The sequence below is a fragment of the Chrysemys picta genome, chromosome 9, assembly GCF_011386835.1.
Source record: "Chrysemys picta bellii isolate R12L10 chromosome 9, ASM1138683v2, whole genome shotgun sequence".
NCBI classification, from domain to species: domain Eukaryota; kingdom Metazoa; phylum Chordata; order Testudines; family Emydidae; genus Chrysemys; species Chrysemys picta.
The window spans coordinates 7,755,121-7,780,430 of NC_088799.1; the positions used below are offsets into that span (position 1 = coordinate 7,755,121).

General features: G+C 60.3%; 1 protein-coding gene across 4 annotated transcripts; it reads right to left on the reverse strand.

Annotated features, from left to right (window-relative positions):
• Positions 1-1,788: 1,788 nt before the first annotated feature.
• On the reverse strand, positions 1,789-24,808 carry ECE2 (endothelin converting enzyme 2). 4 transcript variants are annotated; one of them, XR_010590557.1, is made up of 21 exons: positions 24,502-24,695; positions 19,854-19,940; positions 18,579-18,723; positions 17,806-18,021; positions 16,719-16,843; positions 15,649-15,795; positions 14,971-15,036; positions 14,149-14,337; positions 12,101-12,243; positions 11,691-11,805; positions 10,678-10,788; positions 10,098-10,196; positions 8,819-8,896; positions 8,312-8,415; positions 7,319-7,429; positions 6,142-6,209; positions 5,613-5,676; positions 4,688-4,765; positions 4,288-4,478; positions 4,042-4,137; positions 1,789-3,434 (listed from the first exon to the last, which is right to left on the reverse strand). XR_010590557.1 is itself a non-coding variant. In XM_005284009.4 (19 exons), the coding sequence occupies exons 1-19, from the start codon at positions 24,544-24,546 to the stop codon at positions 3,258-3,260; spliced, it is 2,313 nt and encodes a 770-aa protein (XP_005284066.2). In that variant the 5' UTR covers positions 24,547-24,808; the 3' UTR covers positions 1,789-3,257. The 4 variants fall into 4 exon arrangements, 2 of the variants coding, with proteins under 2 accessions (XP_005284066.2, XP_042699889.2); XR_010590558.1 differs by lacking the exon at positions 4,688-4,765; XM_005284009.4 differs by lacking the exons at positions 4,688-4,765; positions 5,613-5,676 and having other exon boundaries at positions 24,502-24,808.
• Positions 24,809-25,310: the final 502 nt, after the last annotated feature.

The following is a 25,310-nucleotide window of genomic DNA, read 5'->3' on the forward strand; positions in this document are numbered from 1 at the left end:
ATGACTGACCTCCTGCCTCGGCGTCAGAGTCCGCTGAGGTTGGCCAAAGATAGGATTGAGTCCTTCCCCTCTGGCTCTTCGCTGCCTGGGCCTCCAGATCCTGGTGCTGCTGCTTCTCAGTTCAGGGCCCAGCTGGCACTCTGGTGCCATGCTGCAGTGGACCCACGTGAAACAGCCCCGCCTGGGGAATTGCTCCGGAGCACACGTCTTGGGGAGGTCTGGCAGCTGGGCCTGGGGATGCAGAGCTGGTGGAGCTGTTGCTCCCACAGTGGCTGTGTGGCCTGCCCAACTCCAGCTGGTGATGCCACAGTATCTGCCTTCTTTCCAGCATGCCTGCAAGGCGTGGAACGGGGCGGGGGAGGGGCTTCTATTTGCTGCAGCTCCTGGGATCCTACTTCATTCCCCATCCTGCAGCCCTTGCACTGTGGGATGGCCTGGGTGGGGCAGGGAGCCCTTTACCTTGAGATCAGGGCTCCAGTCTGTCCTGGCTTAGTAGTGCCAGAGGTGTTACCATCCAGCAGCCCCATGGGAAATGAGTAGAGGGTCCAGTCACATTGGCTCCTTGTTGGCCAGTGAGCGAGTGGGCAGTGGAGACTGCTCTCCCCTTGGGGGTGCAGGGGGAGCTGCATTGGCAGGGGGCAGTGAGAGGCCCAGGACCGGCTCCAGGCACCAGCATACCAAGCAGGTGCCTGGGGCGGCCAATGAAGAGGGGGGTGGCACGGCCGGCCATTCGGCAGTGGGGCCGTCACTCCCTCTGGGAGCGAAGGACCTGCTACCGAATTGCCACAGTAGAATGAAGCGGCGGTAGAGCTGCCGCGCCGATTGCGGCTTGTGTGTGCTTGGGGTGGCAAAAACGCTAGAGCCGGCCCTGGGGAGGCCTACCCTGCTGCTGCCCTGGCAGGACCTGTTCTGTGGATACACGCTGCCTGGTTCTTTACACCACTGCTAAAGGCCCTTGAAAATTGTAAATAAAACAGCATGAGATGGACCCCAGCTCTTGGTGGCTGTGGTGGGAGACCTGCTGGTTTGGGGGGTGCATGTCCCCATGCTACCATGTGCTCAGGTGCATGTGGGCTCAGTGCTGGGGATGGGGTGGGCCCTGCTGTATGGGGGTACCTGGCTCTTACTTGAATGGGGGTGCTTGGGGGAGAACTGACTCCATCAACAGAGGGTGAGGGGCTCCCATTGCTTTATTATGAGGGAGGGAGGGGTATAGATCTGCTAGGGAAATGGGGCCCATCTCCCTAGCAAATCAGCGTGACTCCACCCCATCTCTCTTAGGGAGCAGCTTCCCCTCATGGGGGATAGGAATTGCCTTGTCACTCTGAGATTCAGCCCTGCCTATGTCATTCCCCTAGTTAGATGGGGGGTGAATATAGGAAGCCGGGGGGCTGATGGTGCCCCATACTGGGGCGGGGTTAGGATTGGTTGTACATTTGCAGACTTGTTCATTTCTTTTTCTTTTTTTAACGTGTAACCTAATTTCCAGACTGTTCAAGATTGGTGTTTTTGGAGACCGTTCATAAAAGTCACCACTAGATTTTCCAGTCTTAACTCCAGTTTAACAAAGTCCCCCCAGCAATTTCCTTACATTTTTTAAAATGTAAGACGTGTTCAGTGTCAGGATCTCAAGGACCTCGCACGCTGCGGTCCCCAGACTCCGCCCCACCGCCAGTCTGTGTGTTCCCACTCCCCACAGAATCCACCCCTTCCCCTGGGGTAGTACCCTGCCCGGGGCTTATCCCCATCTATCCTGGGACCGTGCAGAGTTAAGAACAGAGCCCGGTGTGAAAGTGGAAACTGCTTTTAATCGTTAAATAAATCCATCAAGAACAACCCAAAGCTAGTCCAAGGCACCAGTCCCCACCATGACCAACCAATTAAAGCAAATGGGGAGTTTCTAAGCCAAGCTGGTTTTGAATTACAATGAGCCTAAGAAGGTTAAGAAAATGCCCCAGAAGCGAGAGCAGCTCACGGTCTGAAGCTCCCAGCATTCAGACGCCTTGTCTGATCCCCCTCAAACGATCCAGGAAAAGCCTGCCCTGGCACATAGTTGGGTTAGTGGGAGGGAAGCTGGCAGGGGATCGGAGTTGGTTTAGAACAGGCAGCTTGTTTCAGGGCTAATCCCGGGGAAGATCCCGTAGTCAGAAGGGATCCTCACGGGGTTAACGGCTGCTGTTCCAGTTGGTTTAAAAAGATTAAAAATGCCTGTGGACGTTCTCCCCCTGCCAGCCTGGCACTAGAGGGTGCTGGGCTGCTGCCCTTCAGACCCAAATTATGCCTCCCCTCCCTGTGCCCGGAGTGGTGGTAGGGGAGCTGCACTGCTGCCCTTTGTGCCCTGAAGGGGTCCCATCTCCCTGCATCCCAGCCTGGCAACTGGGGCACTGTGCCGCTGTGGGTGCTGTTATGCCCATCCCTGGGATGGCACCAGGCTCTGGAGGCTCTCTGCCCCATCCCACCCAGTGTTCCCATAACTGGCCTTGTCTACTCTAGCCAGTCCTTGCTGCAGTGCCAGTGCTGCCCCCTGGTGGGGTCACTGCTGGGAGCACTGGTACTGAGGGCGTCGTTGGGCATCTCAACCTGCTCTACCAGCGTTAAATCACGCGGCGGTTGTATCGCCCAGGCCCTGCCGACACCGGCACTCCCAGCATTGCTCTCGTTGGAGGAGCTGTACCCAGACTAGACCCACAGGGCGGGGCTGTAAGGAAAAGGCTGGCGTTGCCCATTGAAGGCTCTCTCAACCCATGCCCGGCTTGGGTGGGCAGGTCCCGATGACCCTCTGTTGGGGAGCTGGGGGAGGCGGGGCTGACTGACTGGCTGGAGTGGGGCTCGGGCAGGAGACCCTGGGCTGACACTCCTTGCAATGTGCAGTGGTGGCAGGTGCTGATAGTGGGGATGGGATCAATGGTACAAGGGTGGTGCATGACCAAGGCAGGTGGGCTGGGTTCCAGGCTCCACCCAGCAGGTGGTGCAGGAAAACGCGGCTCCTACACTCTCTCCTGGAGCTCTGTCTGAGATGGGAGGAGCCTGCAGCCTGCACAGGACAAGCCAGAGCAGAGAAGCTGAGGCCACTAGATCTTCCCGGAGATGTTCCCCACGTGTCCCCATCCAAGAGGCTGGGAGGGAGGGGGCATGGCTCTGGGACTCTATGTGGGTTCTCCTGCCTGCCTATGTCCTGGGGAAGTTGCTTGGTTGTATATGTACAGATTCTTTGGCCCCCTCCCTGGCTGCACGCCTCCTTGCCCTGCGGCCCCCCTCTACCACACCTCACAGTGCTTGCCGGGGTTCATGGGCGAGCCCACCGGGCACTTAAAGTGCTCGACGAAATCCCTGGAGTTGCTGAGGGTGCCAATGACCCGGAACTTGTCTGGACTGTGTGGATCGGTGACCAGCCCCTCATGCGAGCTTTCTGGCGTGCGCACAGAGCACCACACCTGTGCGAGGGACACAACAAGGACCAGGATTAGGGAGGCACAGCCCAACGCCCAGCCTCGCTCCTGCACCCTCTTCTCAGCTAGTTTCCTGCCTTGGGCACCAGGGTTCAAGGCTGCCCTGCACTGAGACAGGGAGTGAACCTCCCAGGGCAGCAGCAACCCCAAGGCTGTCCCGTTGGGGAGGTGGTGAATGGAGCTAGGGGAAGATGGAGTGCTAGCTGGGAGTGGGCCTGACCCTTGGTATGGCTCGGCTAGGCCAGGATGTTCCCATCTGACTTCACTGACTAGCTCATTTGGTTCTCTTCTCTTGGGTCTCACTACTACAGGCTTGGGCCTTTAAAAACCATGGCCCGTTGTTCCCAAAATGGAACAGCAGGGAGCTGTAGGTTAGCCCTGAGGGGCACTGGCAGAGCTGTTGGGGGATGGGGGGGGGGGGCACGGAGGGGAGAGTCCACAACTGGAATAGCAGGGGACTGCAGGTCAGCAGCCGTGAGGGACCTCAGCAGAGCTGTGTGTGGGGAAGCCCAGGACTGGAGTAGCAGGGGGGCTGCAGGCTGAGATGGAGGGGCATCAGCAGAGAAGCTGTTTTCCCATCCCAGAGCCGTACCTGTGCAAATCCTACGAAGAAGAGCTGGTTGTTGGTGAGCCCCAGGGCAGGCAGGTGCTTCTCCTCTCCATTCTTCTGCAGCCAGGCTTTGTAGGCCTGCAGGGAGCCAAGAAAGCATGCCGGGAAACAGCAGCAAACATAAAGTGATGCTCCCCTCAGAATCGGGGGGGCGGTGGGAATTGAGCCCTGGCCTTAGGATCTGCTGCCCGTCCCCCGCCTGAGGGGCGGGCTCGTTGGGTTACTCACGTTATATGCTGTCTTCAGGCCCCCGTTGTCTGCAATGTTCTCGCCCAGGGTCTGCTTGCCGTTGACGTGCTCGCCGTTCACCATGTACTTGCTGTACTGTTCCATCATGCACTCGGTCCGGTTCTTAAAGGCCTCCAGGGAGGAGTTCTGCCACCAGGGACGCAGATTCCCCTCCTTGTCGTATTCTCGACCTGGAAGACAACCCGGTGCACGATAAATGGCCGGAGGAGGCGCTACCGGCAGCGACAGTTCTATCACCTGCACCTGGCTCTGGTGCCTTTTCCTCAAGCGGCCCGCTAGGGAGCTGAGCCACGCCCCCCCCAGCACAGTCTCCGTTCCATCCCGAGTGGCCCCCAGCATGAAGGATGTTGCAAGCAGCCCAAAGGCTAAGGTAACTTACAAGAGTCCATGTGATGGCTCAACAGGGGATCTTAAGCCTGCTGCCCATGAGTGGGGGTGTCTGGCAGGGGAGGGGCTGCTGAAATGGAGAGGGACATGAAAAGGGAAAAATCAGAGGCACAGACCAGTCAAGCTCAGGGTGGGGATGGAGCACCTGCTCTATGGGCGTCAGGAATCCTCCCTACCCATGGTGCCTCTGGGAGTGAGCAACAGGGAAAGGACAGGATCATCTCCCAGGATCTTCTGTGGCCAGGATGGTGGCTGTGCAGCCTTGGAGACTGACGGCCTCATCTCTCCAGCAGGCGCTGCCTGGGCAGCAGCCGTATGAACTTTCCTCGACCTGCTGGGACCCCTCTAGAAGAGCAGCTCACACTTCATGGCCTGCTTGGTCCTCGGCTTCTTCAGTTGCTAACAATGGGGTCAGTTGGCGCTGGTTGTGCTGGTGGCTTTTCTGTCTGGCAGGAACTGGCCAGGATCCCAGTTCGCTTCACCTCGGCCACCAAAGAGTCCCGGATGACTTGCTCTTTCCCTGCCACCCAGGGCTGGTTATGACCCAGCAGCCTTGAGGTGAAAGTCTCCATGCCCGTTCTCAATGTTCTTAGCCCGCAGGCCCCCTACCCTGATGGTGGTGCTCTGTACCCCTGTAGGTATGGGAACTCCACCTGCTTCTCCACCAGACCCCCAGGGAGCGTGTCTTGGCAGGGAGACTCCAATCACCCCAAAGCTGCCTTTTGGGTTCCACCATTGGCCATGGCCTAGCAACACTACACAGCATGCAGAGAGAGGATGCAAACAAAACAAACACGAGTCCAGCTGGAGAAGGGGGAAGATCCCCCAATAGCCACAAGGAGCAGTGTGGAGGGGGGGGGAACAGGGAATCGCCAGCCACTAGCCATGGCTCGAGATGCAGAGACATGGGTCCTCACCAAGCAGATGGAGCAGAAGCGAAAGCTGCACAGAGAAGCCTGGGGAGATGCCTGCAGGTGTCACCTGGGGAGACAGGAGGACAAACAAAATGGGGAAGAGAGCCAGCCAAAGGGAAAGGACATCTTGAGGGCTGTGAAGAAGCTAACGTGAGCAAGAGGTGTTGGCCATGCTGCAAGAAAATGACATGGCGAAGCACAGGATGGAATGGCTGGCAAGGCCACTAGTGGCCCAGAGGAGAGCGATGTTGGGAGCCTTTGCAGGGCATGTACAGGACAGAGGTGCTGGGCAGCTCCATGGTGCAGAGGACAGGATGAGGCTGCGATGAAGAGGAGCTGGGAGCACTGTGCCAGGGGGAGGGGAGGGGGGGAATAGCATCACCTCTCTATCCAGTATAAGGACTGTTTGGTTATGGTGTCCCTGAACGAAGTGTCCTTTCCATAGTGGCCCTGGTGCATTCTTGGAATGGCAGGGTGTGCGCATGAGACCAGGGAGCCGAGAGGGGAGCCTGACAGGCCAGTTGGGTCCTACCTTGGTCATCGAATGCGTGCGTGAGCTCGTGCCCCATCACTACGCCGATGCCGCCAAAGTTGAGGGCCCTGGGTGAAGCCAAGAAGAAACCCTAGTTTATTGTCTAAGTCCTTACCATGGTCTGTATCCCGGTGGTATTGGAGCCTCCCTGATCGCTGCTCATGCAGCACTGAGTCAGCCCCATGCTGCGTTCCCAGTGCTCCCTGGTGCCCTTTCGATGAGCAATCGATGTAGAGTGCTGGGGGCCTGAATGCCCAATGGAGGTGAGACTCCACTGACTGAAGCACGTGTCTAGCTAGGAAACCTGCTCAGGATGACTGCCCGTAACAATGCATTGCACTAGCAGGGCAGGCTTGGAGTAGATCCTTACCTAGAGTCCATTAGCGTCACTATTGGGCAAAGCATAAACTCTGCCAAGCCAAGGACTGCAGTGCCAGCTTGCTGGGAGCCCAAGGTTGGCACCCAATGGGCATAAAATGGATCTGCCTTCAGCTGCCCTCATTGTTAACATGAAAGGCTGGCCTGTGGGGAAGGCTGCCAGTCCTAGCAATGGGCCGGGCCCTGCGGCTAGAGCAGTGGAGCACCATGGGTCAACCATTGGCCAGCCTGCTGGGATGGTGACCCTTGCCCGGCCTCTTCCACAGCACTGGCGCTAAGGCCGCCCCCTTCTCTGACTCCCCGGGGGAAGGGCTGATGCAGGTCCTGCCCTCTCTTGAGGGTGAGAAGGGCAGTGAGCAGGCAGAGACGCTCATGACGCTGGACCAAGTGTCTTCCTGTGACTGCTCGCTCCACCCCGAGCCCACAGCTGCCATGGGCCAGGCTGCTTCCTAAGGGCCCGAGGGAATCGCTGAGGGCAGCAGTGAGTACCAACCCCACTGGGATCCCAGGACAGGAAGCTCCTCTCTATTCAGGGGTGGGTTTGGGACGGCAGGGATGGGGGAATCCTCCATTAGTGCTTGGATGGCAGCAGCTCAGCCCCAGAGTGTCTCTGCCTTGGAAGCTCCATTCCTTGCTCCCGGGACCAAGTGCTGCCCCCGTGTGAGAGAGGGGGTTGCCCAGATCTGAGTATACCCAGGGATCTACACCTGCCAGTGGGTCTCCTGCCCTATCTTTCCCCAGTCGCTTCCTGCCACCCACACAGGCATGACCCGGCGAGAGCCCAGAGCACCGGACGCACTTGGGGTGGTTGCGAGCGTAGAAAGGAGCCTGCAGGATCCCAGCTGGAAAGACGATCCCGTTCTTGGTGGGCAGGTAATAGGCGTTGACGGTCTGCGGGGTCATGCTCCACCTAGGGCGGGTCCAACGTGTTAGGCAGCATCTCCCCCTGCACCTGGCACCCTGTTAGCAAAAGCCCAGGGCAGACCCCAGCAGGAGGAGCAGCCCCCCATACAGGGGGAAGCTCCTCTCCAAACCCAGTATTAAGAGCCTGGCCAGAAACACTCGGCTGAAGTGCTGGGAGCTGGCTGAGCCTCGCACCTTTGTAGCAGTCTCTCAGCCACATGAGAGCTGAGGTCTGTCCCAGGGACAGCCAAAGGCTGGCCAGGAACAACCAGGATACTGGCCCCCTTCTTGGGGGTCTTGGCTGGTCTTTTTCTATTACAGAGGGGGCAGGCGGCTGCCGGTGTGTATCTGATACAGCCAGAACCAGGCGGGCCCTGGTGTGTGCCCGTGTTGTGGGGCGGGAACAAGTGCGTGTGTGCTTGTGAAAGGATGCACGGCTGCGTCGGTGCCAAGAGTGGGGTTGCCTGGGGGAGAGTCTTCCAATGGGACTGTTCAGGCCAAATGCTTCTCCAGTGAGCTGGGAGTCCCCACCTTGGATGGAAGGAGCAAACTGCAGCTGCCTTCTTCGCTTTCCTAAAGGTGCAGCCTGTGGAGACTACATCTCCCAGCATGCAGTGCAGCCAGCCAGTAGGTTCCAGCTAAAGCATTGCATGCTGGGACTGGTAGTGTCCACAGGCTGCACCGCCACCGGGAAGTGAGGGAGGCAGCAGAATGAGGCAGGATCTGCCTTTACCCTCTCTAGCAGGAGAATGACAGCACCAGCCACGCCCCAAAACTCGCCCCCAGGCCTCCCGGTCATGCACTCTTCATATGGGGCCCTGACTTGACCCTCCACCCCGCTCCCTGCCGCCATGGGTGGGAAGGTGCCCATGCTGCGGCGGCTCCTTACTGGTCCCGGTTCGGGGGTTTCCGCAGCTGGTCGGCCATGACCTTGGCAGAGAAATTGTAGAAGTTCAGCATGTTCTGGAAAAAGGAGTCTTCGGAGACTTCATACTGCGAAAGAAACAAGGGGCTGAGATGGGCTAGGGCCGCACCCCTCCACCCTGCAGGCTGAGTACGGGGTGGGGGGGGTCTGAGACGGGCTAGGGCGTGCCCTCCCCCCCCAACCCCACAGGCAGTGAAAGGGTGAGATGAGGGTAGATAGATCACTCTTGGCACTCAGTTATTATAGCAATGAGAGCCTGGATCCCATCCCCACTGCACAGCCGCACCAGTGGGCCCAGATACCTTGGGTGGGACATGCAGGCTGGGCACCAGGCAAAATCTCACCCACCCCAATCGGACCCTTGGTTCACTGGATCCCTGCCATGTGCCTGGCACAAGCAGCTGGGAGCTACTGGCCTTGCAATCCCAGGGCCACTCTTGGCCCAGGGCCCTAGGCTCAAGGGCGACCTACCCCATCGTAGACGTCGTCCAGCTCCTTGTTATCGAGGATGAAGTCCGGGAAGCCGATCATGTCGTAAATGGCGTCTGCCTGTGGAAAGAAGGGCGAGGCCAGCGGCTGAGATCATAGCGGGGTGAGCAGAGGGGGAGACCTGGGAGCTCCCCATGTACAGCCCCGGCAGCTCCAGGGGAAGTGTGCGCGGGTCACACTTGACACAAGCGTTGCTACTCCGGGGTGCACGGGGCTGGGGTTCCCTGCCAGGGAGCCAGAGGGCCTTCATAAAATATCAGGGTTGGAAGGGACCTCAGGAGGTCATCTAGTCCAACCCCCTGCTCAAAGCAGGACCAATTCCCAACTAAATCATCCCAGTCAGGGCTTTGTCAAGCCTGACCTTAAAAACCTCTAAGTAAGGAGATTCCACCACCTCCCTAGGTAACCCATTCCAGTGCTTCACCACCCTCCTAGTGAAATTTTTTTTCCTAATATCCAACCTAAACCTCCCCCACTTCAACTTGAGACCATTACTCCTTGTTCTGTCATCAGGTACCACTGAGAACAGTCTAGATCCATCCTCTTTGGAACCCCCTTTCACATAGTTGAAAGCAGCTATCAAATCCCCCCTCATTCTTCTCTTCTGCAGACTAAACAATCCCAGTTCCCTCAGCCTCTCCTCATAAGTCATGTGCTCCAGCCCCCTAATCATTTTTGTTGCCCTCCGTTGGACTCTTTCCAATTTTTCCACATCCTTCTTGTAGTGTGGGGCCCAAAACTGGACACAGTACTCCAGATGAGGCCTCACCAATGTCGAATAGAGGGGAATGATCATGTCCCTTGATCTCCTGGCAATGCCCCTACTTATACAGCCCAAAATGCCGTTAGCCTTCTCGGCAACAAGGGCACACTGTTGACTCATATCCAGCTTCTCGTCCACTGTAACCCCTAGGTCCTTTTCTGCAGAACTGCTGCCTACCCATTCGGTCCCCATTCTGTAACAGTGAATGGGATTCTTCCGTCCTAAGTGCAGGACTCTGCACTTGTCCTTGTTGAACCTCATCAGGTTTCTTTTGGCCCAATCCTCTAAAGTCTACATGGCTGAGATTCCCACCCCCAGGACGCCCATGTCCCAGAGACCGGGGATGCCCCTGCCTCGTGGCTCATGTGAGGGGAGTGTGCAGTGCCAACAGTTACAGGGGGCATTGCCTGGGGAGGGGCTATTTGGAGTCAGCTCTGACATCGTCTCCCCTCTAACTCAGGGCAGGAGTTGGGCTGGCCCCCCTCCCGCTGGGGTCACCTTCTCCTTAGCGGCCTGTCTCGTCGTCCTGTCCATCCAGTCAAGCTGGTCCAGGGATTCCTCAAAGGCCGTCCGGATCTCGCTGATCATCTCCTCTGCCTATGGGGGAGCAGGAGAGTCAGTTCCTCCGACACGGCTAGCCTGCACCACCCCCTTCCCCTGGAGACTCACGCAGCACTAGCCCTGCCTCCCAACCCGACCCCCTCTGTGGGGACTGTCCTGCTCCTCGCACGATCCCCAGAGCGGAGTGGTTAGAACAGGAGGGCACGTGCAGCCAAGCTGCACTCCCTATGATTGGTGGGGCAGGGAATTCCCTTCTCTCTGGTCTGTGGACCCCTGCCCTTTGCTGCCCAGAGGCACCTCGAGCTGGGGCGCTCACCACTGGTGAATTGAAAGGCTGCAAAAGAATTGGGGAGGAGTAGCAAATAGGGGAAGATTAGAGAAATTGGGATCTGCAGAGGAATCGGAGGGTGGGCTGCAAGAGAACTGGTGTACGGAAGTTAGGGGGGCAGTGGGGAGATAAGGGAGGCTGCTGGTGTGAGGGAGGCCAAAGGGCTCGGGGCAGGGCAGGGAAACTCACAATCTCCTTGCTGTCTCTGTCGAAGGTGGCTTTCACGAACAAGGAGCCCAGGGCGAAGCCCAGCGTGTCGTCAGTGTTGGAGATGCAGGTTTGCCAGCGAGGGGTGCAGGACTCCAGAGAGAGAGAGACAGACAGACCGGGTAAGACCTGAGGAGTCCCTGTGTCCTTGCTGGCCATGCTGTGGGGCAGGGGCCTCGGCCGAGCTCACACCCTGACACAGGAGGACACAATTTCTGGCCTCCCAAGGCCCCAAGTGCTGCTGCAGAGGGAGAGGGCTCCCTCCTCTCTGCTCTGCATGGCCTGCCCATCACTTTGTCAAGGGGCCCTGGGGCTCAGACCTAAACCCAGGTACGTCCCTTCGCCTTGTCTCCTTCCAAGGCAGACGGGCCTTCATCTGGATGGGGAACCCCTCCTGATCTCTGCCTGCCCCCTCTCAGGCTCTGCCAGGCCATCCTGGGGTGTTGGGGACACACACACATTCAGGGGCTCAGTCCTGGCCCTTTCCCTGCCTGCAGCCTCCTGTTGGCTGGTCCCCGCGCAGGCTGCTGGGCCAAAGGGCTGAGCTGCTTCCCGCCACGAGGATCCCCTAAGCTGAGGCCTGTCGGCATCTCTACGGGATACTGGTTGCGCTGCCCCGAGTTCCACACCCTCCTGCTGTGCTGCACTTCCCTCCCCAGAGCCCCCATGCGTTTCACTAACCCCGCCATCACCGCCCGGCTGTCCCAGCTCAGCCCTGTTACCCAGCATCCCCGGCTCGCAGCCAGCAGGGCACTCTCTGACTCGACACAGGGCTGGAGGCGGTGTGGTGCACAAGCATCTTCCCCTTAGCAGCCTCCACTCACATCAGTGCCTCCTTATCCCATGGCCCAGACAGGCCAGGTTGTGGCTGCCTGGATGAGGATCCTCTGGGATTTCCCCGGGGCATATAAGGCACCCCCATGTGCATAGAGAAAGGGGCCTCGGGGCTGATGCCAGTGGCTTGGCCCGGGGTGCCCTATGCAGCAGCCCCTCACCTTCTTGGTGCCATAGAGGGTCTCCAGCAGCTTCTCCTGGGCCGTCTCGAATCGCTGGTCCAGGCTTGAGGCAGTTTTCTGAACCAGGTTCCAGATCATGTAGTTGTTCAAAATGCTGCAAACGACAGAGCCACGCTGACTCCCCGAGACCCCAACCCTGAGGGGCCCCACCATGAGACATGCCCCCCATCCCCACCCACTCACCCCACCCCCAATTGGCATGGCCCTGAGACCCACCCCCATGTCCCAACAGGCACTGCCCTGAACAGATACTCCCTCACCCCCAATGGACATGGCCCCTGCTTCCCAATGGGTGCTGCAAGGCGACCCCCGATGTCACTTCGCTGGTGCCTGCCAGCCCCTCAGACACAGAGGGCCCTGAAGCCCCTCCCTCCAGCTGGGGCTCTTACCTTCTGTCCGTGCTGTTGATGAGCTCGGAGACCTGCTGCAGGTACTCGCGGCCAAACACCACCACGGGCTCCGCCTCGCTCAGCTCCAGCGGGGCCAGGGCATAGGCCATGTAATCCAGCCAGTCGATGGCGGGGGCCAGAGCCTGCCGAGACATGGGGCTGTGAGGGGGAGTGCTGCTCCTCCCTGGCTCCAAGGGTGGGTTCCCCAGCTCTGGGTAACTGGGGCTCCAGGCAGGGCCACCTCCCTGAGAGGGAACCCCATCTCACAAGGCAGCCAGGGCAGGTGGCTGGGTTTCACTGGGGCGGGGGGAGGGTGCTTGTCCCTGGAGAAACACCTCAGGTTCACTCCAGCCCCCAGTCGCTTAGACTTGCTGCCTGAATCTCTGCCTCACTCCCAGCCCCCCGAGCCTCTCCCATCCCTGCCCTGCACCTCCGCCTCACTCCGATCCCCCATCCCTGGCCCCTGGCCCCTGCCTGAGCCTCCTGAGAGACCTCCCTTCCCACTAGCCAGGACTGCATCTCTCCCTGTTGCTATGGTGACTGGTTGCTTGGTGACCATTGCATGATGACTAAGGCTGGCTGTTCTGTATTGCCAGGAACTTCAAAACTGGAGTGAGGGCCCTGGCATCCCCTTCCCCAGCACAACAGCATTCAGGGCTGAGATAGCAGGGGGCTGCGGGTCGGGGTTGAGGGGCATTGGTGGAGCTGTGGGGGGGGGAGCCCAGGGCTGAGATAGCAGGGGCTGCGGGTTGGGGTTGAGGGGCACTGTGTGTGTGGAGCCCAGAGGTGGGACAGCAGGGCACTGCGGATCAGGACTGGGTGTGTGGGGACCCCAGAGCTGGGATAGCTGCTGCTGCCCTCAGTATCGAGGGCACCCTGAGCTGGGTGTGGGGAGTTCAGAGCTAGGATAGCAGAGCACAGTGAAGCGGGACTGAGGGGCAGTGACAGGGGGGGACCCCAGTGGGGTAACAGAGCAGGTGCAGTGGGACTGAGGGGCCGTGGCAGAGCGGGGGGAGGGGACCCCAGTGGGGTAACAGGGCACGGTGCAGCAGGACTGAGGGGCAGAGCTGGGGTGGGGACCCCAGTGGGGTAATGGGGCATGGTGCAGCGGGATGCAGAGGCAGAGCGGGGGGGTGACCCCAGTGGGGTAACATGGCATGGTGAAGCAGGACTGAGGGGCAGGGGCAGAGCTGGGGGTGACCCCAGTGGGGTAACAAGTCACGGTGCAGCGGGACTGAGGGGCAGTGGCAGAGCTGGGGGGGACCCCCAGAGGTGGGTAGCAGGGCACGGTGCAGCGGGACTGAGGGGCAGGGGCAGAGCTGGGGTGGGGGGGACCGCAGAGGTGGGTAGCAGGGCACGGTGCAGCGGGACTGAGGGGCAGGGGCAGAGCTGGGAGGGGACTCTCCCCCAGAAGCTCTTGTTCTGTCTGCCTTCGGGGATTGCGCCGCTGGCCCCAGGCAGTGAGTGCTGCCCGGCAGGGGGCCCCCTGTTTCTGCGCCTGGGGGATGGTGGAGGCAGCTCCGCATTGGCTCCTGGCTGCTTAGGATGCTGGTCAGCCAGGCCTCCAGCATCAATGACACTCAGGCAGCTGAGCAGCGACCCGGCTGGAATCCTAATGAAACCCGGGTGGGGGGATGGACAGGGAAGAGGCCTGGAGTGTGTGGGGAAAGCAGCCAGCCAGGGCCTCCCGGGGAAGCAGAAGGGGCACAGAAAGGGGCTACCGTCTCCCCATGTGCCCTGGGCTGGGCCCTCACACTCTGCCCAGGCAGCTCGGAAATGTAACAAAGGACTCGGATCAATTGAATTCCTCTCTCTGTTTTCATTCTGAATTTTTCTCCCAGCTGCTCCAGGCCACGGTGGGACCCGCCCAGCAAATGGGAGCCTCCCGCTACTGATTCCCCCCCCCCCCCCCGCCAGAGGATAGAGCCCAGCCCAGCCCCGCCCCTGCACGCAGGAGCACCATGCTGGTTCCTTCCCCCCGCCCCCAGCGGCACCATGCTAGTCCTCTCCCCGAGCAGCACCGGGCTGGCCCCTTCCCCAGGACCCACCTGCAGCTCTGCAATGCTCATCTTGTGATAGATCTTCTCATCATCCCGCCTCTCGTCCTGGGGGACGGTGATATTGGCCAGCAGGGTCTCGAACTCCAGTACCTGCTCCATCTGCTCCTGGGTGGAGACCTTTTCTCCACCCAGCAGCATCCCCAGCTCCACCATATAGTCCAGGTAAGCAGCCAGCACCTGTCACTCAAGCAAGAGGCAGGGGGGTTAGTCACCTAGGAAGGGGCAACCCTACACAATTGGTCATGGGCCGTGGGGGTGTTCAGCTCCCCCAAACCTCCTCCCACCAGGATGTCCTGCCAACTGGGTCCCGGGACAGGCTCCAATCCAGGGTCCTGGCACTCGGCGGGGGGGCCCTTTCCTTCAGCCCCTTGTGATTTGGGGTCAGGCACATTCCACCTGCTGGGCTGGATCTGCGTCCGGAGCACAGGAAGGTGTGGGGCCTACCCAGGTGTTGGGGTGGGAATGTGCATTTCAGAGCACAAAGGCCTCTTGGGTTATCCCCGAGATGGGGCACACATTGGGGAGGGTTCTGAAAAGAGCCAGGAGACTGGTTAGAAGATGAGAACCTGCCTGATAGTGAGAGACTCAAGGAGCTCCACCCTATTTAGCTTAACAAAGAAAAGGCTACGATCAGGCTGAAAGTACCTATGTGAGGACCAAATATTTGACGATGGGCTCGTCGGGCTGGCAGAGAAAGGGCAGTGGCTGGGAGCTGAAGCTAGACCAGTGCAGGCCGGAAGTCAGGCGTGAACTGGGGCCTGCTCTGTGGAAGGGATGGTGTGCACGGGCTGCCCCCACCCAGCCCCCTACCTTCTCATTGGCTGTCTTGTTCAGGTAGTAATCCCGGGAGGGGAGGAAAAGGCCTGACTGATCCACCTGGAGACGGAGAACAAATGAGCCTGGATCACATAGCCACAGTCACTGCTCCGTAGCACAAAGCCCCCTGCCCTGCCGCCACACCCAGTCACGGCTATTCCCGGGAACCAATGGGGGTGGAGGAACTGGGGCAACCCCAGCCCTCAAAAGTAGACCAGGGCCATCAAATCTGACCTGTGGAGAATCCCCAAGCGGCATTCAATCCCCAGCAGCGAGAGGCTGAGGTGCCTTCCTGCGGTCCTTGGCACCGTTTTACGCCCAGCTATGTGATGTGGCCCCAAAACAGTTCCTGTCCCCACTGAACCCCTCCCAGTGTGTCCCCAGGGGGGAGGGGGCAGGCAGAGGGCTGGGTGTCTGAACTGGGTCATTTAAGGCCAGAGTCAGAAATGCCCAGCCATGATAGCCTGGTGCTCGCTCTGGCCTTGGCTAGGTTTCTTTATGGGCCCTTCTCCCTCACGCCCGGCTGGCTCTTCCACCCCCGTTTTGTGGTGACGATGTTTCCGAGCTAGGGGCAATGGGAGGGGTTTGCTTTAGGCCCATTGCATGCTGGGAGCTCGGTGTGAGGTTCTGGCACAGGGCCCCCTCCCCGGTCCTCACAGGCGCAGGGGCTACCTGAATGACATTGCTGTTGGAACTCTTGGAGTCGGCGCCCACGTAGACCGTGAAAAAGGGGGCGGCCCGGTAGGTCCCCGACACCATCTTCAGAACTTCCATGAAGTTGCTCTGGTTCCAGGGCCCGGTAATATTCCACCCGCCAATCTGCAGGAACGCAGGGATTTGAGCTTGTGCCTCTCTGGGTCACCAAATTCCCCTGGCTTTAATCTTCCACCTTCACACCCAGCACAGGAGAAACCCTCTACACCCTGCCTGTGATCCATGCACTATACCCCAGCACTAGGGGGCTGTGCTGCTGCGGGGTGCTGCTGGTGTGCTCCCATGTGCTGCTGGTGTGCTCCCATGTGGCCCCAGCCCAGCACTAGGAGGTGCTGCTGGGGGTGCTTCCCTCCAAGCTCTGCCTGTGCCCCACCCCCATGCACACCAGCTATTACTGTGCCTGGGGGAGCTGCTCTGTACACCCTGCCTGTGCTCCCAGCCCAGCACTAGGGGGCACTGTGCTTCCCACTACGCCTGGCCTGTGCTCCGTGTGCACCACCCCTGCCTAGCAGAAGGGGGCGCTGTGCTTCGAATGTGAAGCTGCCGCATTACCCCAGGCACAGAAGCGCGATTCTCACATCACTTACACGATGGGCAATATAACACATGGGGTGTGGGGGAGGCAGGAATCACAGCCCTGGAAATAGGACTCAGCCCGGCCACTGCAAACTCCCACCCCTACTAGTGAGCTGCACCCCTGCCTGGAGGGACCCCTGCCAGGGAAGAGAGCAGCTTGGCGCATGGCTCCTCTGCTGGCGCTGTTCAGTCGTAACAGGGATGTGAACGCTCTGTGTCTGGCAGCCTAGGCTGAGACCCGGCAACTCGTCTCCCCTGGGCCCACGTGGGACTGGCATTCGGCCAGGCAAAGGCTCCCAGAGCTCGGTCCTTCTCCAGGATGGTCTCCCCGTGGAGAGACTTTTCCCCTGCAGAGAGGCGAGTACGCTGAACAGCCTCCCTCCCTGAGCTGGGCTCCCGCCCAGACCTCACCTTGGTCTGGTTCTTCCCCCCCCCCCTCCCCTGGCACCCACCTTCTCAATCAGGTCCATCAGTGGCTGGGAGCCCAGCTCCCCGATTTTCTGCTCCTTCAGGCAGGACAGGTAGTAGCGCTGGGTCTTCCTCTCCGCCTCGCTGCTGGAGTTGAAGGAGGCGTTCTCTGTGGAGTGGATAACAAGATGGATTCAGTTATTTCCTCCCTTACAGGGGGGCTCTGGCACATGGAGGGACTGTGGAGACTGGCCCTGGTCTCCTAGAACTTTGTGCCTGTGACCACGCCCTGTGACCATGCCTTAGGCCTGGGTCCCGTCTCACCCTCCTGCTGGAGCCCCCTGTATCGCCATGTAGTCTCATGTGGGTTAGGTTCCCCCAGGTTATATGGCATGATCCCCACCGGTGATGGCACCAGGGAACTGTCCCCTGCACTGCCCAAGGGTCTGCCCAGGTGCATCTGGCATGCCACCGTGTGCCCCTGGCCAGTGTCAGTGCAGGACAGACTGCCAACTGGCGTGCCACCGTCTGCCCTGGCCAGTGCTGGCACGGGACAGACTGATGGCTGGCGTGCCACCGTCTGCCCTGGCCAGTGCCGGCGCAGGACAGACTGTCGGCTGGTTTGCCATTGGGTGCCCCTGACCAGTGCCGATGTGGGACACTGCTGGCCAGTGTGCCCTCTCTGAGGCAGAGAGACCATGGAAGCTGATGCAGGATACAGAGCACAGTCTGCCCTGTGCTGTTTCCAAGAAGCTGTAACCTAGCCATATATGCCAGCAGCTGAATGCCCACATAGGTTATCGCCCCCCACCCCCGTCACCAGCACCAGCCAGGCTGGGCCTACTGGCCAATGGAGCCAATCCAGGAGACTCGTCAGCCTCTGTGCTGAGGGGCCTGTCCGGCTGTGTCTGGAAAGTCTCCTAACCCCACCCAGCGTGTGTGTGGGGAGCCCCTGCATCCCTGACCGTATGGGCATTCTCCCCTTCCAGGGCAGGCCCTGGGAAGCCGATCCCTGACCACCTAGGTCTCTCCCTGGTCCATACAGCCCACCAGGCGCCCTCCTCCAATGCCGCCCTCCCCGATTCTCTGTGCCTGTGTGCAGGGAGGAACCCAGCACAGGGCTACACCCACCTAAGAGGTGTTTCATGATGGCCTGGTTCTGGTCCCAGATGCTGTTGAAGGTGCTCCACTTGGAGCGCCCATCGGGCAGCGGGTTCCGCTTTATCCACCCCCCGCAGGAGTACTGGTAGAAGTTCTCGCAGGGATTAGTCTCCCGGTCCAGGGCCTCCAAGATCTTACTGGCCACGGTGATGCAGGCTTCTGTGAGGCACGTGCTGTGGGAAGGGTCTGAGTGGCAGAGATGCAGTCATTAGGGCCCAGGGCCAACAAGTGGGGAAACTGAGGCACAGAGCGGCAGGGCCTTGCAGCAAGTCGGTGGCAGAGCTGGGAACAGAGCCCAGGAGCCCTGCCTCCCAACCCTGCAGTTGACCACTCCTGCGTTGGTGCCCCTGAGAGGGGGCATGGGGAGTGTGATTGCCGGCACGGGAGGTGGCCCCCACGGTCCTCAGGAGATGGGTGACCGAGTCCTGCAGCCGCACCCTTCTTCAGCTGGGGCCACGTGGTCCCTTAGAATATTTAATATTTACTTCCTGCCGGACAGACCCAGGAGAATCTCTTCCCCGTATTTCCCCCGCTCTCCAGCAGCGACTCCTGTTCCCCAGGGTAATTCCAGCCCAGGGGAGCCTCCCCGCACACCACAGAGCCTTTTGCAACTCCCTGGGGCAGGCCTTTCCTCTAGTGCGTAGCCCCAGCGTTTCAGCTTGTTCCTGATAAGGAGCTGGAGCTGCAGGGAGATGGGCTGGGGGGGGGCCGTAGTGAAGGTGTGAGCCCCACCCTCTCCCTACCTTTGCTGTACTGGACGCCTAGCGCAATCAGAGAGCCCAGCAGCAGCAGAGCCGTGACGAGGCAGATGGCACAGAGAGCCAACTCCAACTGGGTCCGTGAACCCAGGCGGCTCAGCAAGGGAGGGGGACCTTTCCTGAACCCCACCTGGGAGGGAAAAAGAGAGGGAGAGTGGGGGGGGGGGAGGGAGAGGGAACAGACGGGGACAGCGTATTAAGGGGCACCTGATGGATTAAACCCAAACACACAATCAGAACTAGCCACAAATCCGCCTTGCAGGAGGACCTTGAGGCCCTCCCCCTTGGCAGTACCACTCCACCCTTCCCTCATGGTAGCCCTGCCTGAGACCTTCCCCCCATGGCAGTGCCCCCCTGGGCTGCCCTATTGCCTGTGGGAGTGAAGAGATGCTGTGACCCCTCCCCAGCACTGAGCGCCAGTGTACAGTAATTCCGTTGGGAGCAGGCCCCATCCAGCGCTGCCAACGGATCCTGCCCGTGGCTGGACTTGGATGGCACCTGCTGGAGGGTGGGAGGGAAGAGCAGGGGGCAGGCACTGTCAGTGTTCCCCCTTCTGGCCACAATCCATATGACCTGGCTGCGAGAGGAAGAACCAGTGGGAAAAACTGGATCTGGCCCCCCTGGGAGATCCCACAAGGACTGCCCACCCTTACAGCTACGTTCCTGGGAGCCAGGGCCTGGCACCGGGGCCCATCCATGTGGAAAGAGAAGCCTCCCAAAGGGCTTGTGGGGAGGTTAATCACCTCTAAAAACTGCCACCCAGGTCCATGCAAGTCAATGTGAGAGGCAGTCCCGGCCCAGGAGAGACCGGGGGGCTGTAGGGCAGGACTAAGGGGCAGCGGCAGAGCTGTGTGTGGAGAGCCCAGGACCGGAACAGCGTGGGGAAGAGAGGACACAGAGCAGGGCAGAGAGGCATTGGCAGAGCCACGGGTGTGTGGCTTTTGGGAAAAGGTGGCAAAATCAGTTTTAATTCCCATTGGAAACGGCCCCTTTCCCTCCTTTTTCCCTCTCCCGTCCAGTGCTCGGTAACTCGCCTGGGCAATGAAATTATCTTGCCCCAGAGATTCCAGAGACAGCTTTTATTAATAGCTCTGCTGCTGAACACGAGCTGGCGGGGCTCCCATGGGAACCCAGAAAGGCCCAGAAGCCGGGCCGTGTCCTCCCTCGCAGTGCATTGGCCCTGGCCGCTAAGAAGCCGCGCCCTGTCCTGGTCTAAAAGAGGCCCCCAGGTCCGCGCACGTTCCAGGAGCGTAATCCTACCTCCACGCTATCAGGAGAGGCGCTTCCATCCCCAGCCGCATCCACCCCCTCGTCGTCCTGCAAAGTAGCTCGTTTGTAATCAGACATCTGCACAGAGAGAGAAAGCAGGCTAGGAATGACATCGCAGAGGGCCGTGCCAGGATCTGCAGGGGGCACCGGGCCCAGCTGACCCACAGCCAGGATCCGCAGGGGGCACGGGGCCCAGCTGACCCAGAGCCAGGATCCCAGGGGGCACGGGGCCCAGCTGACCCAGAGCCAAGATCCTGCAGGGGGCGCTGGGCCCATTGACACCGAGGCAGAGCTGAGGGGCCATGGAGCTGTCAACAGCAGGACAATTTCGTCTCCCTCAGGTTGGAGCGCTCCATTTCTATGGCCTCTCCTGGCTGGTGTACCACAGTGGGACTTGCCTGCCTTCCCGTTACGTAAAACCCTGATCCTGCGCTCTGAGAATCAGGGAGCCTGCATCATTGCCAGGGAGGACCAAGGGGCTCCTTGCAGGCAGGGCGCAGGTCCTGGTGATGCCAACCAAGAGTGGGCAAATGCATCTCCCTCCGCCCGCAACTTTACACGGTCACGTTCCTTCCCTGCCTGGCCCCCGAACGACTCCAGTGCAGGACCAAGTGGCGCTGCCAGGCTTGTGCTGCGGAGAAGGGGAAGCTCTTGCCCCCTCCTGGCACCAGCAGTTGCCCCCGAGCAACGTACGTCCCTTCGCCCTCTGTGGGTTGCCATGGCTGCCTCTGCAGAAGCCGCTCTGACATCAGCATTCCTGACAGGTGTCAGATTGCCTCACGGAGACAGTCCTTGGTTCCCAGGCAACCTGCAGCTTCATTTCCTAGCAATGCCACTGCCTCCTCTCTGCACAGCGCTGGGACTTGCTACGCAGATGTGGTCAGTCTATGCAACATCTGGAACGGGCTGCCTTGGCAGGCTGGCGCCAGCAGCCTGGATGAAGCTCAGAAGGGGAACTCACCTCAGTGTAGCAGCCATATCTGTCCAGCCCAATGGGCTTCCACTGACCTCAGAGAGACATTCTCTTGGGTGAGAGGAGCCTCCCCCAGTCCAGCCCCTTCCCCTTCGCATCCAGCCCAGCCCCCTCACATCCAGCTCCCTCCGCCCGCCCTGCTCCCTCCCGCTCCTCAGCGCACTCTCCCATTTATCTTGGTGCCCCATAACTCAGGCATCATCCTCGATCCTGAGCTTTCCTTTCTGATGGTGCCATGCAGCTCCCCCTAACGCCAGGCTGAGGTGGGAGATGAGGGATAGCCAAAGAAGGCAGCACCATGCCCCCTAAAGCCAAGTGAGGGTAGTGAGAGATGGGCCACAGCCAAATCGTGGAGGGTAGTAGCCCTGCAGCCCCTAATGCAGTGGTTTTCAAACGTTGTGTATGGGTCACTCCTTTCACACCGCAAGTCTCTGAGCGTGACCCTCCCTTAGAAATTAAAAATGGCGGGGGGAGGGTAATTTAATTTAATCGGGGCTCAGGGCTGTCAGCCCCACAGAGCTGACAGCTTGTGACCCCCCATGTAACCACGTTGTGGCCCCCTGCAGGGTCACAACCCCAATTTGAGAACCCCTGCCCTAAAGCTACTCTGTGCTGCAGAGAGATGGGGGACAGGTTACTAAAGCCAGTGCAATATGCTAGTAGGAAGCAAGGCTTGTGTCTGGACTGGGTTACAAAGCTGCGATCACAGCAGTGTTAGCTAACCCGTTTTAGTGTAGACAGGACGCCTTGCCTTCCAGGTGTCCCTGCCCCTCCAGTTGCCTAGCATGCTTGCAAAGGCTGGTGTGGACCCTCGCCACACTTTTGTTCCAGGCTACAAACATTCAGTCTTTCTACCAGGTCGATCCCTCAAGTGACTGGTAATCAAAATAAAAAAAAGACTAGACTAGGGAACCTGCCCTTTCAATCACCCCTGCCTTGTCTACACTAGACTTTCAACGGTGTTAGGGTTTGTCTACACTGCGGGGAGCTATAGGGGCATAGCTACAGTGCATCCTACTGCGGCAGAAGGAGTTTTCCATCACTGTCCGAACACCACTTCCCTAAGCAATGGTAGCTAGGTCGAGCTAGCCACATCTACACTGGGGCAGAGGGCGGCAAGCCAAATTCCAAGTGTAGATCAGGCCTTACTCAGAAAGTGCTAATGCAGCTTTGAGCCCAGTCCAGACAAGGCCTCACGCCTGAAGCTTCATTTACATTAGAAATGAAGGCTGTGAATGAGATGACTTCGCTGGGCAGGGGCATGGGCCCCTCAGCTGGTTAGCTGGACATTTCATTGGGACTTCTTTGGCATTGCACATGCCAGATGACCTCGTAGGTGAGGGTTTGAGCAGCTGGGGATTTGGCCCTTGGGAAGGGGGGTTGGGATTGTGTGCTAAGCATATAAGCCGGCTGATTTTGCTAATTGACCAACAGTGAAATAGTTAATGACAGTTACATTGAAATTGTCATTAGGTTTCAGGGTTAACGCCGTTGAGCTGAATGGGGACAGTTCACCCCTCTCAGCTCCTGTTTGAGGCTGTCTGCAGACTCGGGCCAACACTGCCATGTCGCTTAAACTTGGCTCCCGTTTTCTAGGTTTCCTTCACAGCGGCGAGGGCTAGAAAGGGAGTTTGGGAAAATTCAAAGCTAATACTGGGGAGCCCAGTTTCACAGTGAGGGGTGGCTCGGGCAGCGGCCGGAGCATGAGCACCGGGGCTCGGGTCACAAAGGCTCAAGAGGCAGCGTGCTCCGCTAGCCACCGAGTGCTGGGGTTTGCACAAAAAAAGCTGCCAGCTCAGGAAACAGGCACGAGTCTGTTCGGAAAAAAACCTTTGGCAGAAACTCCCCGGCTGGGGAAGGATTCCTGGGAGCCGCTGGCATCTGTGAAAATGTCTCAGCTTCCTGCTGGCAGCCTCGTCTGAGCCAGGGAATCCCCCCACCCACCCCTCCAGCTCAGGGAGACCCTGCGCCTGGGAAAGCACAGCTCCCTACAACGGAGACCTGCCCCTCTCTGCCAAACAACGACCCAACAACCTGCCCAGCAGGAAGACGGGCAGCTCAGCTGTGCCCGTAACACTGGCTCCTCCTGCCCACAACGTGGTGCAACTGGCTCTGGTAACCGCCTGGCCACGCAGGCCTCTGCGGGGCAGCCCAGGCCCCACACACCCCATCACAGGCCTTCTCCTTTTCAAGGCCCTCTCCTGATGCAGTGAGACCCTCCAGGTGTGCGCTGTCATGGCAATACAGACCCCAGGAATCCTCCCAGCCTCCAGTTGCATTGCCCTTGGCCCTGGCATTCCCTACACTGGCCGCCAGGGACATCTCCCCGTGCCTCTGGAGACCCAAGCGATGTACGAGGAGAGGAGGGAGGTCATCCGTGAGTAGAGGCCCCCGTTCTGGGCTACAGGTGACCATGCTGCAGCTGGGTCTCTGGTGCTCAGAGTCCAAGAGAGGTTCCCTGGTAAGTGGCCTTTGGAGCAAGAAACACCAACCCCCTCCCTGCAGCCGGATTGTATCCAACCAGGTCACTGGGCCTGACTGTGAACTGCCCCCCTGGGACTGGGTGCTAGGATGTGCCAGATCCCAGCTCTGCTGCCCAGAGATCCTGGCTTCTGACATCTCTGAGCATCACCATGGAGAAGCTTGAACCCTCAGCAGTGATGAGCAAGTGATGGTTCCAAAGACCAGAGCACGGCAGGATGAGGCCAGGACAGCAGGCAAGGCAGAGCCCCAGGGTGCTCAGGGAGTGGGGTTGGGCTGGGTCACCAGATCAGGGTGAGTGGGGTGGGGCCGAGCTGCAGGATCCAGGCATTTGGAGAGGGGGCAGCAGAGCCCCCAGCTCCTCGGGCGAGTGGGTGGGGACCAGCCCCAGGTCTGGGCACTCAGAAGTGGGGTGGCTGAGGTGCAGGACTCTCAGCTCTCAGGGTGTCGGGCAGGGCTGAGCCATAGGATCTAGGCAGCAGGGCGGGGCCAAGCAGCACTGCAGGCCCTAGGTTCAGCCCTGACTTCTCTGCCACCCCTGCGGCACCCTGCAAAGGGGTTGGCTGGCCCCGGACCTAACATCCTGCTAGGGGCTGGGGGCAGCCCTGACCTCTGTGGTCACGAGGTGCCCTTTCCCCCCGGTACCCCCAGCCATTGGAGGGCACCTCCAGGGCTTTACTCTAACCCCTCATTGAACAGGAGACATGAACTCCCAGCCTCCTCCCTAGGGCCCTGGGTGGGCTGAGTTCCTTCTCTAGGGAGCCCACATTGTGCTGGGACTCTGGGGGTGACTGCAGAGGGGGGCCGAGACCACATGGCTGGCTCCCATTCATCCCCTCTGGCCCCATGGGCTCAGTCTCAGGGAAGGGTTATACCCCCCAATGGACTACCCCCCCCCCCAAGTATCGCACTGCTCCAGAGACACCGGGCACCCCTGCACAGGGCACCCAGTGCTCCCCAGGGCCCCGGCACCCCCCTCTCCCGTGCTCTGGGGCAGGGGAGCAGGAGACAGCGAGTTTCAAGGGTCCCTGTGGAGCCCCTCAGCTGCCATAGTCTTGCCTGGCGTGGGGGTCGCCGGGGTGTGGAGGGAGCCAGGGCCTTGGCCTGGCTCCCACTCCGGGGTTGTCCAGCGCCAGGCGCCCCGGGCTGCAGCCCCCGGCCGAGCCCCCCAGCCCGGCTACTCACGTTGTTGCTGAGATCCTGGAGAGCTACGTTCATCCTGGACATCATGGGGCTCCCGGCACGGCCCCCGCCGCCTAGCTCCGCTCCCAGCCTGGGGCGAGCGGGGCTGCAGCCGCCGCGCCGGCCCCGGGGCTGGCCATGGTGCTCGGGGGCTCGGACCCGGCGGCCCCCTCCCCTGCCAGGAGCCGCGCGGCTCAGGGCAGCTCCCGGAGCCGCAAGGGCGCAGCGGAGGCCCCGGCTGCGGGGGCCGGCGGGGCGAGGGGCAGGCGGCTCCCCGCGCTCCGAGCGGGGACCGTCACTGGGGCGAAACAGCGGGTGTGTCCATCAGGGCGGGCGGGCGGCATGGGCTGCGACCGGGGGCGGCGGCGGCGGGACGCCCGGGGCCCCGGAGCCCGATGGCGAAGGTCAGCGGGGATGGAGGCGCCGCCGGCTCCGCGGGACTCGCAAACAGCCTGGCCACGGGCGCACGGGCACAGCGCGCAGGGGCGCGGCCGCGCAGCGCGACACTGGCACACGCGCGGCCACCGTGACTCGGGCGCGCACAGAGACAAGGCGCACACCCGGCAATCTGGCACACATCCCGCAATCTGTCACACACACACACACACTCACACACACCGCAATCTGTCACACACACACACACACACCGCAATCTGTCTCACACACTCAAACACACACCACAATCTGTCACACACCCAGTCACACACCCCCGCAATCTGTTACACACCGACACACACCCCGCAATCTGTTACACACCCCGTCACACACACACACACACACACACACACACCCCGCAATCTGTTACACACCCC

What these genes read in the sequence shown, in the direction of transcription:
- ECE2 (XM_005284009.4), bottom strand. Translation starts at nt 24,546, where the DNA reads ATGATGTCCAGGATGAACGTAGCTCTCCAGGATCTCAGCAACAAC. An exon ending in CCAACAGCAATGTCATTCAG is followed by an intron (nt 15,037 to 15,648) that starts GTAGCCCCTGCG and finishes CTCCGTCTCCAG; the next exon opens with GTGGATCAGTCAGGCCTTTT. An exon ending in GACAGGCCGCTAAGGAGAAG is followed by an intron (nt 8,897 to 10,097) that starts GTGACCCCAGCG and finishes TTCTTTCCACAG; the next exon opens with GCAGACGCCATTTACGACAT.